The sequence below is a fragment of the Macrobrachium nipponense genome, chromosome 16, assembly GCF_015104395.2.
Source record: "Macrobrachium nipponense isolate FS-2020 chromosome 16, ASM1510439v2, whole genome shotgun sequence".
In the NCBI taxonomy this organism is placed as follows: Eukaryota; Metazoa; Arthropoda; class Malacostraca; order Decapoda; family Palaemonidae; genus Macrobrachium; species Macrobrachium nipponense.
In genome coordinates this window covers 64,529,370-64,546,037 of record NC_087209.1, presented here as the reverse complement: position 1 = coordinate 64,546,037, position 16,668 = coordinate 64,529,370, and the positions used below count along the sequence as shown (strand labels likewise).

General features: G+C 39.7%; 1 protein-coding gene across 1 annotated transcript in view; it reads right to left on the bottom strand.

Annotated features, from left to right (window-relative positions):
* Positions 1-2,056: 2,056 nt before the first annotated feature.
* Positions 2,057-16,668, bottom strand: part of LOC135195778 (spliceosome-associated protein CWC27 homolog) — a 48,062-nt gene continuing 33,450 nt past the window's right edge. Inside the window, exons 7-9 of the mRNA XM_064222249.1 lie at positions 15,866-16,006; positions 13,626-13,796; positions 2,057-4,787 (exon numbers count right to left, since the gene is read on the bottom strand). Coding sequence (XP_064078319.1) covers positions 4,631-4,787; positions 13,626-13,796; positions 15,866-16,006 — 469 coding nt within the window. The 3' untranslated portion in view covers positions 2,057-4,630. The remainder of the gene's footprint in view (positions 4,788-13,625; positions 13,797-15,865; positions 16,007-16,668) is intronic.

Below are 16,668 nucleotides of genomic sequence, written 5' to 3'. Positions count from 1 at the left end.
CCTGGCTGGGGAAACGGGCCTGGGGAGGAGGACCTGAACCAGAAGGGTGAGGGGATCCAAGGTGCCCTAGGGAAGCCATCCCCTGACGACACCCTTGCCAGGGAACGGTTCTCCTCAGAGGCTGCTTCCCTGGAGGGAGGCAGGTTTCCTGCCAGGCTGGGGAAGCGGGTCTGGGGAGGACTTGAACCACAAGGGTGAGGGGATCCAAGGTGCCCTAGGGAAGTCATCCCTTGAGGACACCTTTGCCAGGGAATAGTCCTCCTCAGATGCTGCTTCTCAGGAGGGAGGTAGGTTTCCTGCCAGGCTGGGGAAGACCTGAACCAGAAAGGTGCGGGGATTGAAGGTGCCCTGTGTAAGCCCTCCCTTGAGGACACCCTTGCCAGGGAATGGTCCTCCTCAGAAGCTGCTTCCCTACCAAGCTGGGGAAGGGGGCTTGGTGATGACCTGACCCAGAAAGGTGAGGGGATCCAAGGTACCCTAGGGAACCCATTCCTGGAAAACATTTCTCAAAAAGTTCAACAGTTCACAGCCATTTGCAGACGTTTTGCGAACCAAGGAGCAAAAAGTACTGATTATTTGGAGAAAAAAAGGAACATTTGGGAATGCAGTAGTGCAGTTCCATTATTGTTAGGCTCTAAGCCACGATGGTTTCAATATAACATCTCTTAGGAAACATAGAAAATTACCTATATGTTCAACATATAGATTATTTAGTATACAACATATTTAACCTCATTTTAGCTTTAGTTTGTGGTGAAATTCTTATGAATCTACATTTCATGATGAATATCATGTTTTGAAATTGTATGGTGTTTCAAGAACGTCATCAGTCCAAGAATTTTAAGAACATATGTCAAGGGAAGCTGACATTTCAAAATCCCTCTCTTGTCAGTGTATTCTTCATCTATGTACTACATTTTTTCTTGAATGGAATGGAATATAAAATTTGGGCCAAAGGTCAGTGTTGAAAGGGAAATTAAGAGTGAGGAGGTTTTAATGATGCAGCAGGAGGACAACTTTGCAGTTGCTCTATGAAGTAACCGTTAGGAGAGTGAAAAGTATGATGGCAGATAAAGATGAACGGAGTTACAGTAAAAGGAATGGAAGGAGTTGCAGCAAGGAGCCAAAGGGACGTTGCAAGGAACCTTAGCTAATACCAACAATTCAACGCATGAAGTGCACTGACGGCACTCCCTCAGTTATTTTTTCTTGAAATCTGTGGTAAAATGTCCCGATATGAAAAATCATTCTACATAAAATTCGTAACCATGTGCTACTTTCTTGGTAATTCTTGAGTAATGGTAACTAGCAACTGGTATTACTGATGATTACCTGACTACTAGTAACGATGATATGTGACGATATAAAGGCTATTATTCATAATGTTTAGTGATGATTGGTGTACTGTATACAGATGCCTACTTAAAAGTGATTGTAATGAAATTAATAATTGTTGTAATGTGATTATTAGGTAATTATTATAATTAAAAATTATTCTTAGTACTGAAAAAAGATGACGAACAAGGATTAACAATTAAGGTATTTTTTCATCAACATATGGTCATTTTTTTCTTATTTGTACACAAGGATGGTGAATCATACTTACAACGTAGAAATAAAGGATGCAAACCCTAACCTGGAAGAAATAAAAATAAAAGAACTGAAAAGCATCAGCTAATTAACTTTGAAGTCCTGTTGCAAAGTCAAAGCCGTAGACCCTACAACTAAAGTGTACTTCAGTTAGAAAACCTAATATGGGTAAAAATCTTTGTTAATCAGCACCTCTTTCAAGAAACATAAAGACCTTGTTAACGTATAGCAAATTAGTTCACTGCTAAACAGTTGAACCATATATCTGTTCTACTGCTTATTTTGTGTTTTCATATTCGTCACACAATGGAAAAATTCAGCCATGAAAATATCCCTACATGTAAGATTTCACTCGGATCCAAACATTTAATTGGCTCTGTTGGATAAAACAGGATTTGCCAATGTGGTTGGAGGCTGCCTTAAGAAGGTGCGATACAACCACAGTTGGAATTAAGGAAAACCAGTATTGTTCCTAAAAATTAAATTTTCAAAATATTACAATCGCTGCATATAATGGATGCTATTATAAAAAATCAACCACCTGTCATTTTTTTACCAGTATGTTTTACAAAAATAATAATTGTGTGTCTCAACATCAGTAATACTTTCACACTAACATTAACTATCATTACTCGTTATGTCTCTCATTCTGATAAAACAAAAAATTTTGTTAGAATCTCCCCTAAATGTTATTTGACAATACATAGATAAGGCGACACATTTTTTAATAACTCGTATTACCAAAAAATATGAAGATAGCTATGTTACTTTAAAACAAATAGAAAAACATGGCAAGACTAAATTGAAATTTAATCAAAACTCGTGGTAACTAGGATGTTGTACTCTACTGACACTAACCTAATTCTTTACCCATCCAAATTTAAATAATCTTCCATAGTTCAATATACATTTACAGTATTTTCAGTTAGGTCTGCACAAGTTAACAGAAACTCATACGTTTGCATCTGACAAAAAAGAGAACAGTGAATATTCAAGTCGGTAACTAACTACAAACAGGTGTAAACAATGGTTACTGGAGTATTAGTGTGACATATTGATAAAGAAGAGTTACTGGCTCACATACACACAAGAAAACAGCCTTTCTAGTTTTACTGCATGTGCAAACTAAGTCCTATAGCTCTGTATGAATCTTTTTCTAATTCCTACCCAAAACCCATCATCATTTTCCTCATTATAGTATGTCAACAATATTTGAATTTGTATGGTAATCGTATAAAGTGCAAACAATTGCTTTTTACTTTAGCCATACTCATCACTATTTGGTTATCTGATTAATACAACATTTACTCTATTTAAAGGCTGAAGAATTTTTATATTAGTAGAGGAGTGGGAATAAAGAGGAGGAGACTAAAAATTATAGTGACCAAAGAGAAAGCAAAGGAGAAACTATTCAGGAAAGTGGCTATGAAGCTGTTGTGGGAAAAATGTGGGGCTGAACTCAATACTGTGTGTACCGCATTTAACAGATGGTGTCATAAGAGATGCTCATGATTACAGGACAAAGAGCAACTGTGTTACCAAAAGATACAATGCTGGTCTGTGAAGCAAGACTTAAAAGACACTATGAAAAATGGCTGCAACAAGGAGAAATTAGAGATAGTTAAGCTACAGGTATAAAAATACCAATTAGCAGAAAGACCAAATGCTTATGTTTGGTACAAACCAGCTGTATTACTGTATGCAGTAGAAACAGCAATGAAAAAGGCAATGGAGAGGATTTTGAAAAGGTGCCATTAAAATTTAATAGGCGGGAAGATTATGAATGAGAGAGAGGCATATTGATGATATGGAAGTAGCAAGATGAAGACTCATGAGAAGGCCTAAGAAACCTTGGAAACAAGATAAATGAAGACCTACACCCAACTGATGTTCATGCAGAAATCACACAGGACAGAGGAGAGTGAAAATACATAACTCATTTCATGTTTAACTTCCTAAAGGTTCATGATGATGATGATGTATAGTGATACCATTATAGTTAATACAAATGCAAGCTGCAGTCCTACTTGGACAATCAGAAACAGTCCAAATTATACATACACAATAGCCTAAAAATAGAAAGCAACCCAGAGCAGATAATAAAACTGGCAAGAAAAGAATAAACTTTGAAAGAGAATAACAAAAAGTATATAAAACAATAACATAAGCAACAAAGTAAAATAAGCAGATAATCTATGAGATGAAACACAACAGCCTGTGTAACACAAAAGTTTACTCCTGGAGTTGAAACAATTAAACTATAGGATCAGAAAGCCCACGATTTGGTCATAACAGTAATCACCTTTGAAGTTTTGCTGACTGCTTGTAAATGTTAATCTCTTCCCATCTATATTCTTGTTTGTTTGTTTTTATGGTGTTTTTACATTGCATGGAACCAGTGGTTATTCAGAAACGGGACCAACGGCTTTACATGACTTCCGAACCACATCGAGAGTGAACTTCTATCACCAGAAATACACATCTCTCACTCCTCAATGGAATGGCCGAGAATCGAACCCGCGACCACCGAGTTGAGAAGCGAACACCAAACCAACCACGCCACTGAGGCGCTGTCTATATTCTTGTAGAATTATATTACTTGAAAATTCAGTGCATCTCTAAATCCAGGTGTATCTGCCTCTGAACAACTTTTATACTCAATACATCCTTTTTACAACATTTAAAACGTATCTTGGACAATATTCATTCTTTTCAAAAGCTGAAAAATTACTCATCATAATTTTGGGTATACAACATTAATTACTCTGCCTATCTATTTCCAGTCTGTGCCTCTGTATTCCCACTTGACAGGAACATCAGATTATGCCACATATGCAAGAATTGTAACTTTTCAGAAAAATAAAACTGATATATCTGGCCAACAGGAATATAAAAGACAAAATTTCTCTATTTTCTAATTGTAGAAACGATTTACCATGAATTAGGAAGGTAATAACATGTACTACAATTAGTTTTTTTTTAATAACTATATATGATATAAAGTCTGTCGATAAACAATACTAAACTGAGATACGCCAACTCAGTTTCTTGGTTTCTTTGACTTGGGAAGTTCATCTCGTCTTCTTTTGTTCAGGGGATTTCTTGGATCATTCATGTCATACCAATTATCATCTTTCGTACTTGCATCTCTTGCTAATACAGGAGCTGCATCCTCAAAGTGGAACTTGTGTCTTATCCTGTGAAGGAGAGATACCACTTAATAATTTTTCAAAGTGACATAATCTTGGCAAACTAAAGTAACTGACAAACCTTGAAAGAATTCTACGAGAAAAAATTACTACTGTAAAGGCACAGCAATGATTATTACATAACCTTCACAGTCTATCCTGAACAGCCAACAGAAAGTCCCATCTGCACAGTGCAGTGCAATATATTCTGTCATAATGGTACCATAATTCAAATGATAGAAGTAGCCCATACTGTGGAGCAGCAATCAGTGAGCCTGTTTTTTTTTTGAGACCTCGTATATTACTCTTCCTACATTTATGTACTGTACTTGCCTTTACAATACTGTTAGAACACTGGGAACTTGCCAAGAGAAAGAAACTAATGATCTAAAATACCACTATAAAAAATTTTGAGGGAGCAAATTTTTGTAACAGATTTTTGTAATCAAATAAATCAAGATGGATTATGTAGAGCTGAAAATTCATATTAATGTTAAAGGAATCTCAAATGGCATAAACAAAAAATATGTTGAGGAAAAGAATATTTACACAAAGTTCTCTTGGTAGTTGATTTTGCATCTGATACTTACATTGTGGGCATTCTACCAGTTTTGAAACTTCAATCCAATTTACATTCAAAATTTACTTTTGTGATTAATAAATTCACATCATGACTGAACTCTGGTCACAAAAACAGAACAAAACTATTGCAGTAAATACGAAAGCTTACAGAAAAGGAAATGCTATCAACTGTAAAGATTACCCCAAAAAAGGGAAAAAGCCTTTACAGATTATACCATGATGTGCAAGAAAACAATTTTGGGTGTTTACCACCCACCACTGGGAAGAATAAAAAAAATTTTTGGTAACGAAAAAAATTATTTGAAACCTAATGAATTTGTCAGTTTAACAGTAATACACTGTTCTTTCATTAACTCAATCTCTTCAAGTTGTTGCTCTGTATACCAACTTTATAAGATTTGATAAGTCACCATACAGAAAGTTTATTTTTTAAACTCTCCATTCTAAAAATCCTGCTCATAGCTCAGCACATGATATTTTACGATCAGGAAAGACTAAGCTATCATGGCCTTCAGGTTAAGAATCTGATGACTAAATATAACAAAAAAGAACTTTCACATAAACTCAGTTTAACTCTAGGTGTTGACTTGTATTCTATGGGCTATACATCAAATATCAGTGGGGCATATGAGTGTGACCAATTCAAAGATGAGATCAAATTTGCTTCAGCGTGCCATTCTTTTTGGTGTCAATACGTACTGCCATTATCCAATTTATTGTAAAATTCATTACACCATAAAATCCACTATACATTAAGGATAATGAATTTCAGAGACGTTTAATGGTCATTGTTTATAAGGGTGGAAAAATGGTATTTTTATTATAAAATAAGGTTTCACACATACTTACCGAACAATTACATAGCTATACGCTTCTTACCTTACGGCAGTCGAAATTCCAAATTTCTCGGCGCTAATTGGCGCTGTTGACGTGTAGGTGATACAACCCCGCCCACTTTCGGGGATCCCCGGTACTACGAGCTTTGCTTGACAATTCGTTTAGCCGCCCCGTCCATCTGTAGGGAGGAGGGAGGGCTTTAATCATGTAATTGTTCGGTAAATATGTGTGAAACCTTATTTTATTATAAAAATACCATTTTCACACATGAAACTTACCGAACAATTACATAGCTGAATCACATTACCGGCTGGTGGGTATATGGACTTTAAGTGCAAATAAGAAAAAAACTCACATTGCAAGAATGTTGTAGTACCTTACCTCGTGAGAGAGCAGCTGCAGGAGAATACTGCCTCTGGTCGGCGCTCTCATCACTTGTAGGGAACGTGGCAGTAGTGGCCAGGATCGTTCCTACTACTAGTGGGTATTCTGCAACCATGGAGGTTCACCGATGGTTGATCAGAATGAAATAATATACGCCCTTGCCCTGGGCTGTGACCAGATTAAAATAACAATCAAAGACCATCACCTACACATAACCATAAAAAAATAAACCAAACCCTACCATAAAAACTGGCGGGTACTCCTGGTACCGTGTACCCCCAGGCTTCCCCAAAACTCGACCACCTTCTAATCAAGACGAAGAGATAGTCAAAAGGAAGGGGAATTGGACCAAATCCCCCTATGCTTCCTTTCCCAACACCATGCCCATCACCGACAAAGGTCCTAAACGACAACAATTATCAAACGTTGCTTCCACATCCTTCAGGTAATGGAGAGCAAAAACCGATCTCGACCTCCAGAACGTAGCTTGCAAAATAGATGCTAGGCACGTTATTATGTCTAAAAGCCAATGGAAGTCGCTACTGCCCCTAACCTCGTGGGCTTTAACTTTACACACCTGTAGAGTCTGATCTCTTACTGACGTGTGTGCTTCCTGAATCAGGCTCCTTAAAAGAACGAAATTGCGTTCTTAGACATAGGACGGCTCGGATCTTTAACCGAACACCACAATCGGTTCGAACTTCCTCTCAAAGCCTTTGTTTTATGAATATAAAATTTCAGTGCTCTCACCGGACACAAAAGAACGTTCTTCGTCCTCTTCTCCTACTAATCCTGACAAGCTTCGAATGGAGAAGAAACGAGGCCATGGTCTCGAAGGATCTTCATTCTTCGCTAAAAATCCTGAGTATAGGCACACACAGCTTTGTCTTGTGTAAATCCTATCTCTTTACTCATTGCTTGCTCTCGCTGATTCTACCAGCTGAAGCTAAGGCGACTAAGAATAACGTCTTCTTAGTAAGATCCTTCAAAGAAGCCGAATTAAGAGGTTCAAAATTCGCTTTAGAGAGCCAGGACAATACCACGTCTAAATTCCAGTCCACTAAACCTGGTCTCCTTGTCCTAGTGGACTCAAAAGATTTAATAAAGTCGCTGATGTCCAAGTTATTAGATATATCTAAGTTTCTATGTTTAAAAACTGATGCCAACATAGATCTGTATCCTTTTATTGTCGAAGTCGATAACTTCCTAACGTCTCTCAGATATATTAGGAAGTTTGCTATCTCTTGTATAGAGGTTTTAGAAGAAGTTGTGTGACTTTCTCTGCACCAATTTCTAAAACTCCCCATTTTGACTGATAGAGTTTGGCCGAAGAGGCTCTTCTACAGTTAGCAATAGCCTCTGCCGCTCTTCTTGAAAAACCTTTCGCTCTGACCAGGTCCCGGACAGTCTGAATCCTGTCAGAGCGAGATACGACAACCCTTGGTGATTTCTGTCGAAATGGGGCTGTTTGAGTAGCGATGGAATTCGTGGCAGAAGCCTGGGGAAGTCTACTAACATCCTCAGGAGATCCGGGAAAACCACTCCTTTCTGGGCCAAAAAGGAGCTATTAGAGTCATCGTAACGTTCTGGTGACTCTGGAACTTGTTTAATAAACCTCTCTGATCATCGCAAATGGTGGAAATGCGTAAACATTCAGACCTGACCAGTCGAGAAGCATTGCATCCGTTTTCCAGGCTAACGGGTCCGCGACCGGAGAACAGAATAGAGGAAGCCTGTTGTTCCTGGACGTTGCAAAGAGGTCTATCGTTGGTTGTCCCCACAACCGCCATAGATCCTGACAAACTCTGATATCCAATGTCCACTCCGTCGGAAGAACCTGATGCGCACGACTGAGTTCGTCTGCTAAAACGTTGAGCTTCCCTTGCACGTACCTGGGGAAGAGAGTCACTTTGTGCGCATTCGCCCACAGAAGAAGATGCTCCGTCATTCTGTACAGGGAGAACGATGTGTCCCTCCCTGTTTTCTTATATAGACAGCGCTGTGGTGTTGTCCGAGAACACCGCAACTTTCTTCCCTTCGACTAGAGGGGTGAAACTTTGAAGCCCAAGAAAAATTGCTTTCAGCTCTTTTATGTTGATATGAAGACCTCTCTCCTGTTCCGTCCAGATACCTGATGTCTTCTCTTTCCCCAACAGGGCTCCCCATCCTGAGTCCGATGCGTCGGCATAAAATTCTAGCTCTGGATTCGTTCTTTCGAGGGACAAACCCTCCTGAGCTCTTTCCTCCGACAACCACCAACGAAGATCTTCCTTGATTTCCTCGGAGATCAGAATAACAGTCGAATCCGGTTGAACTTTCCGGTCCAATTGGCCTTTAGGTAGAATTGTAGCGTCCTCATGTGAAGACGACCAAGTGTAACAAAAGTCTCCACCGAAGCGAGAGTCCCTAACAGGCTCATCCACTCCAAAGCCGTGCAGGACGAGCGGTTTTAACAGCTTCCGTACCGTCGCAAGGAGGGAGACTATTCTCCTTGGGGAGAGAAAAACCCGAAAAACTTGTGAGTCCAGAATCATCCCCAAATATGGAATCCTCGACTCGGTACTAACTGTGACTTCTCTAAATTCATTACTAATCCCAGTTGCTGTGTTAATATTAGTGTCTGATTTAAATCCCTCACACACTGGAGACTGGAGTCGGACCTTAGAAGCCAGTCGTCCAGATAAAAAGCAATATTGATTCCCATCAAATGTAACCATCGACTTACCGGGGCCAGGACTCGAGTAAATACTTGTGGGGCTGTCGAAAGTCCGAAACAGAGCGCTCTGAACTGATAAACTCTGCCGTCGAAAACGAACTGTAGATATTTCCTGGAGCTCCGATGAATAGGTACATGGAAATATGCATCTTTCATGTCCAGCGATACCATCCAGTCTCCTGTCGAAGAGCTGACATAACCGACCGGTTGGTTCCATACGAAACTTCGTCTTCAGAACAAAGATATTGAGAGCACTCACATCCAGGACCGGCCTCCAGCCCCCTGATGACTTGGGGACAACGAACAGCCTGTTGTAAAAGCCCGGTGAGATGTCTTCCACTATTTCTATGGCCTTCTTGGTAATCAGGGCTTCTACTTCCTTGGCAAGAGCCAAAGCTCTTTCTGATCCCTGCGAGTATGCTGTTAAGGCGATGGGAATACTCGACAGTGGTGGATCTTGCACAAACGGGATCACATAACCTTCTCTTAATACTGTGATCACCCACTGTTCCGCCCCTCTTCGACTCCATTCCCGCCAAACAGGTCGGAGTCTTGCTCCTACAGGTGTGTGAGGGTAAAAATTCCTACTTGTCCGACTGTCTCGAGGGTGGTTTCTTACTGGTTGTGGCCTGTGGACGCAAATTAGTTCCTTGGTCTGGGTTGCCATCTAGACTTTCCTCCGCGAAAAGGTTGCTTCTGAAGAGGTGACCCTTTAGCTCCTGTAGGTGGTGTCTCCTTGGGACGTCGTGTCGACGAACGAGTCAATAAGTCATTGGTAGACTTTTTCTCTAGATCTGCAAGAACTTGCTGAATAACCTGTTCAGGGATAAATGCGACTTACATAAAGGTGCAAACATGAGAGCAGACTTCTGGTTAGAAGTTACTCCCTTGGAGGTGAAAGAGCACCAAAGTTCTCTCTTTTTAAGGACGCCCAGAGTAAAAAGAGATGCAAGCTCCCCTGAGCCATCCCTGACTGCTTTGTCGGCACACGATAATACATCAAGCCAGTCTGTCGCCAAGCTATCTTCCAGAGACTGACAATCCTCTATTTTTTCCTGCTAATGCAGCAATAGTCCAGTTCTAAGAAGCTGAAAACTTCTATTACCTTAAATAGGTTCTTAATCAGGTGGTCGAAATCGGCGAAGAAAAGAAAATTTTCGCAGACGAAAACGCTGTCCTTCTGTTAGCATCCACCAGACCTGAGAAATCTCCTTGGGCGGAGGCAGCGACTCCCAAAGAGGGTAATTCTCCGGTAGCATAAAATTTATATGTCTTCTGTAACTTGGACGGTGGGACAGCGAAGGCGGCTTTACCAGACTCCCTCTTCTTCTCCAGCCACTTCTCTGCTTCTTTGAAGACTCTTTCGCTGACTGCGAAGCACCAGTGTAGGTAGACTCACCGAAAGTACTTTCCTATCCTTAACAAAGGTAGAAGGAGGCGAAGATAGAGGAGCTGGCTCGAATTCCGTATAAGAAGCCAGCAAAAACTTCATTAAGTTGGAGTAAGCAGAAGCCGCTTTCGACTCTTGTTCCGACTGATCCTCCCCATCCGCATTGTCGACTGCTTGGCTTCTTCATCCGTATAAGACTTAACTTTTCTTCAACGACTTAACTAAGTCCTGAAGCTGTCTCAACGGTTCCAAAAAAGCTTCTTCTTTGTTGTTCGCATCATCTCCCGATGGTGCGGCGAAGGAGACAACTTCCTTGATGAAAACTTGCGAGTCGAACTCTCTCTCTCGTTAGCTGGCGAATGAGTCGAAACTTTCCTTGTTTCAGTCGGCGAGACAAAACCATGCGAGTCCGACACTGATACCTCGCGAGATCGTTTGCGAACAGCACCCGAACCTCTACTAGGCGAAAGATACACAGGGTTCTCCCAAAAGCTACACGAGGGTTGAGGACTCTTTTCCCTCCCTCTCTTCACAGGTGATGACGAATTATCCCGATGGCACGCGCGCCTTTTTTCAACGGGCGTGACACTTCACTCCACTTCTTTCGCCTGGTATCAGGCGAACACACCTCTGAGTCCGATGACAAACCTACGCCAGACACATCTACACCTTTCCAGTGGTGTCTCTTTACAGAAATAGAGTCGAAATTCACGACTGAGTCGACGGCCGCCCGTGGGCAAACCCCTCCAGTCTCCCTTCGACTCACGGTATGTCTTCTCCCAGGTGCTGGGGAGCGGGACAGTACAGTGACACCTCGAGGTTCTAGGAAAGACCTGGAGGCGGGACGGGACAGCCGCCCCTCCTCGGATACGACACTTGCACTTTTCACTTCACCAGACTTAATCACAAATTCACGAAAAGATGTACCTAAATCCATGACAGATTTAGCAAGCAGCTCAAATTTCCTATCCATCTTATTTTCTAATTGGGCAATGGTGTCGGAATCAGAAGCATGGGGAACCTGAGCCGGAGTAAGGTGTACTGAAGTAGGAGGACTATCAATAGGAGAGACGTTTGACAAAATAGGAGAAGACAAAGCGGGCTTCTTTGCCTCTGACGGCAAAGGAGTTGACTCTAATCTAGCCCTACTATCAGCCCTAATGGCTGCCTTTCTTTTCCTATCTTTTTCCATCTTATCAAGTTTAGACAAAAAACTCTTCCATCCTTGATCATCTAGATCTTCACATTCATTACATGTACGCTCTTTAGTACACTCTTGCCCCCTACATTTCACACACTTTGAGTGTGGGTCATAACATAAACTTGGCTAATCTAGTTTTGCAGCCTTCGCTGCAAAACCTAACAGATGAACCTGAAATGCTGACATAACTCACACTAAAACAGATGAATAAAGAAAGCAGCTAAGCCGTCAAATACAAAAACAACCAAGAAAATTGTACTTCACCAAATCGGGTGTCAAACAAAATGGCGAACAGTTGACTGCAGCGAAATACACAGGTGTTTCACCGTGGGCGGCAGAAAACGAATTGTCAAGCAAAGCTCAGTAGTACCGGGGATCCCCGAAAGTGGGCGGGGTTGTATCACCTACACGTCAGCAGCGCCAATTAGCGCCGAGAAATTTGGAATTTCGACTGCCGTAAGGTAAGAAGCGTATAGCTATGTAATTGTTCGGTAAGTTTCATGTGTGAAAAATAGAATTTAAATCAGCTTAATATATGACAGAAAGTTCAGTGCAGTAGAATTACCAGGTGGAGGCTACGAAGCAGTACAAAAATGTATTTTCAAAAATTCTGTTTCATCTGTATAATTCAACCAAATGTCATACTGTACTCACATTTAAATGAAAAACTGAACAAGAAATTAAAACAAAGAAAGCCTTGTGCTTCTAGGTAGGTGGGGGCACTACCTTAGTAAGCTTATGGCCCACATTTTCTCACTCTTATTGAATTCCGTGTTTTGCTCTGAAGCTACACTTCTTGCACCCAATGGGAGAGGAAAAAGGAAGGACCTCAATATTGGGCAGTTTGCTATATCTACAAGATATGAAGTACGTATTATTAAAAAATGTATTTAACCCTTAAATGTGATAATCACCATCTTTCCAGAAGTGAATATCTACTTAGGCACAAGGCATATGATAAAAGCTCTCGTTTTGTGTGATAAATCCGGTGAGACTGAAACTGGATACAACTGACCCATCTGGGAATGCAGGATGTGAAGGACTGTTAGCTGGGATACAGTCTGTTCTACAACCTGGCAGGGAAGCCATAATAAATTTGCCTAACAACCTGGAAAGGTTGTGAAGTAAAATGGTCTAAAGGACAAATAAGAGATGAAACTGTAGAATGTGGAAAAGCAGCCACCAAAAGAGCTACTGAAAAAAATTACAAAGTACTTGTGACATCCATAGTGTAGAAGGCAGTTACTAAAAGGCTTGAAATTGAATAAGGATGTGAAAGAATGGAGGATGCATCCCTCAACCTCCTGGAAATGAATGATGTCTCCCCTTGTAAACTTTTAATCAGTCAGCCCTTGGAGTACCAAAGGCAAAGGTTTGTACTTTATACCACTAACACATCACACTTTATTTAACTGAAGGGGTGCACGCTATGCAGTGTGTCAGGGTATGGTATCAGAGCAGCTAAGCTTACGATAAAGCAGCCATTTTCCAGATATTTTTCAAACAACAAGAAGAGACTATACTGGAGTAAAACACTCCAGATCACTGATCACAGCCAACATCTGATCTTAACCAACACTGTCTATTGTATACAGTCATGTCTTGAAACAATAAAAGACAAAAGAAAACTAAACCAACTTCCGTGATATCTCCTCCTGCAACAATCGTACAGATGCCTGAGTACAGCAAATTAATGAAGTAGTTAAGTCTCAAGAAATTGATAAAAGAAATGCTTACCATGAGTCATCATCATCATCATCATTGGTGTATGTTTCCTTCTCCTCATCACTGTCACTCCCAGCATTGAAAGCTCCAGCAACCTTTGCTGAAAACCTTTGTAAAAGCGCTAAGGTTTGCTGCTCCCTTGTGGTTCCTTTACGTGGAAGTTTCTTTCTCTCTTCTTCATACCTGTAAGTATTCAAAATATATAAGTAAAATTAATTTTTATTATTTCATCCACTATTTTTTTCAACTCACTGTTCTTGCATGGTGAACGATAACTGGAGGAAGAAAGTTAGAAAAGCTGGCAAGATAAGTTGGATGACACCAAAGGGAAAACTGGAGGAAGAGAGTTGGAGAAGTTGGAAGGATAAATAAGATATAAGTTGGATGAAACCAAAGGGAAAACTGGAGGAAGAAAGTTGGAGAAGTTGGAAGGATAAATACGATATAAGATAAGTGGAATGAAACCAAAGGGATGACTGGAGGAGAAAAGTCAATGAAGTTGAGAATATAATTCTGATGAGACCAAAGGGATCAGATGGACGCTAAAAGACAGAAGATACTGACTGCAACAAATGACCAGAAGGACACTACGATAAATCTTGAGTACTTTTCACTGATACCTTACTATGTTAACTATGGGCTCAGGCATACAACACGCCAAGATAAAATGCATTAAAATGTTTAAATTCACATATCATCACGGAGAACAGATACTATTAAGTTATTTTACCAGTATACCTACATGCATAAAAATATTGTTCTCTGTGTACTTTCCATTTTGTCTTGGCTAAACCATTTATGGTCACAAGTAAATTTATACCATCTTTGGAAAAAATACATTCCATTTTCAATGATAACTATCCACTACTATGTCAGAAGCCTAATCTTAAATATCCTTGTTGAAAATTTTATTACATTACACTAACCATCAGCTTTCAGCAGGAAACTTGAGCAAATGAGATTAAGTTTCAAGGTTTTTTTCATTTTACAATTAAATGGGAAGTCCAAAACTACACAAAATTCTCCATCATGAGCCCATGCTATAATTTCCTTTTCTTACTTATTTCAACCATTAGTCAAAAAAATTTATTCAAACAATAATCTTATTGTCTATAAGGCACTGAAAGGAGATATTCCTTATTGTATGCCTTGTGTGGTGCACTGTAGACGGCACTCAAGTTCCTTTTACAACATCCTCTCAGTTGCACTGCTTTCTGCTTTTGAGTTTTCATTTTTTTACCAGCAATTTATAGCTAAAAGGAAAGGATGGAAATTAAGCCACAAAACAATACAATTGATGCCTGAGTCAGACCTCAAGAGCTGCTGGAATCTTCTCATCTAACTGTCTAACTTCACCTTTTCCAACACTCATCTTTCATTTGAAAAAACAAAAAAATCCTTCAATTAAGCAAAATGAGACTAAAAATGTAAGTTAGTGGTCCTACAGACTCACAGTGCAGTAACTTTATACTTTAACTTGATAATGGGCAAGATTGATTGATTTGATTTATAGATTTTAGGCACACATGCCAAGCACTGGGGCAACAAACGCCATTCAGCAGTAAAACGGAAATTGACAGTGAAAAGGTTCGCAGGGTGTAACAGGAGGAAAACCTTGCAGTTGCACTATGAATCAATTGTTAGGACAGGGTGGGCTGTAAGATGGAAGAAAGAGCATATGAACAGAGGTACAGTAAAAGAAATGAAAGCAGTGGCAACTAGGGGCTGAAGGGATGTTGCAAAGAACCTTAAGTAAGGCCTGCCTTGCACCGCATAAGGTGCACTGACTGCACTACTAATGGTCAAGAGAACTGCCACTGATAATAAATGCTGTAGTTTAACCTGATCAGTAAGTTATCATTCTTAACTCTTATAGGAATGGCATGATGAGTTTGTTAATAATTTAGCAACTGAATATATGAAACACTGAAAAATTTCTTTCAAAGGCTTGTTTTCAGTGCTCGATATTCATTGCCGATTGCAAACTGCAATCAAATAAAACAGGGTAATTTGTAAGCAATGTTCTGCATTATCATTTTAGGACTGGGTCATGCAGGTTATTCAGTAAAAATCTCTGGGTCAAACAAGTGTGACTGATTGGGAATCAGATAAACTGAGTTAATGTTGTGTAAACTTATGAAATGCTAATTTAACTACAAGATAACCCACGCAAAACTAACTTGGCCATGTTCTAAGGAATTAGAACAAATAATAGGGGAAACAAATAAAACTAAATGTCCTAAAGCACTTACTTCGCTTTGGTTAACTTATATTCTCTAATGCTGTCACTCTCTTCTTCTTCTTCTTCCTTTTTTTCAACAATTTCTTCAGCTTCCAGTATTTTCCCCTTCAGTTCCTTCGTCAGCTGTTTAATCTGTGCTTTAACATCTTCCCTACAGGGGTGGTGAAGAGGAAACTCAATTAATATATGTATAGTACCACCATAAAAGGAGAGTATGTGAGTGACACAGTGCAAATAAAGCTGTGTGCATTAACTCTTAACTGTTTTGTCTTGGTGCCACATTAAAAAAATATATTTTCAGTAATAAAAAGCTTGTGTATAATGGAAAGAAGTTAAAAAAGATACTAATAAGGTAATCTATACTCTCAACATTTCTTGTTAAACAATCATTAAAAAGAAGATATTAAGAAGTTTTGTTACTAAAAAATTAAACAATAAAATAACATTAACAAGAAATTGTCTGTAAAATTCCCAACCTCCAACAGGTGAAAAACTTATTAAAGGGATAAAACTCCTCAATAACGACATAGTTTAAATGACTACTGAAGATTGTATAAGAATTTTTTCTGCTGCAGTATGATTATAAGACAAACTGCAAGTATTCAAACTTTTCTCATGAAGTACCAATCAGTTTCTGAAGGAAAACAGGAAGATTTCAATATACAACCAATGATCTTTGAAGCGTCAATGGGGTCTACAGGCCATGGCATACCTAGCTCCAATGCAGTCGCTAGAGAAAATGCTCAGGTTAGGAAAGGATATAGACTTCCAATGGTTTGATGTGTATCCACACCATGTGGACATAGACACAGG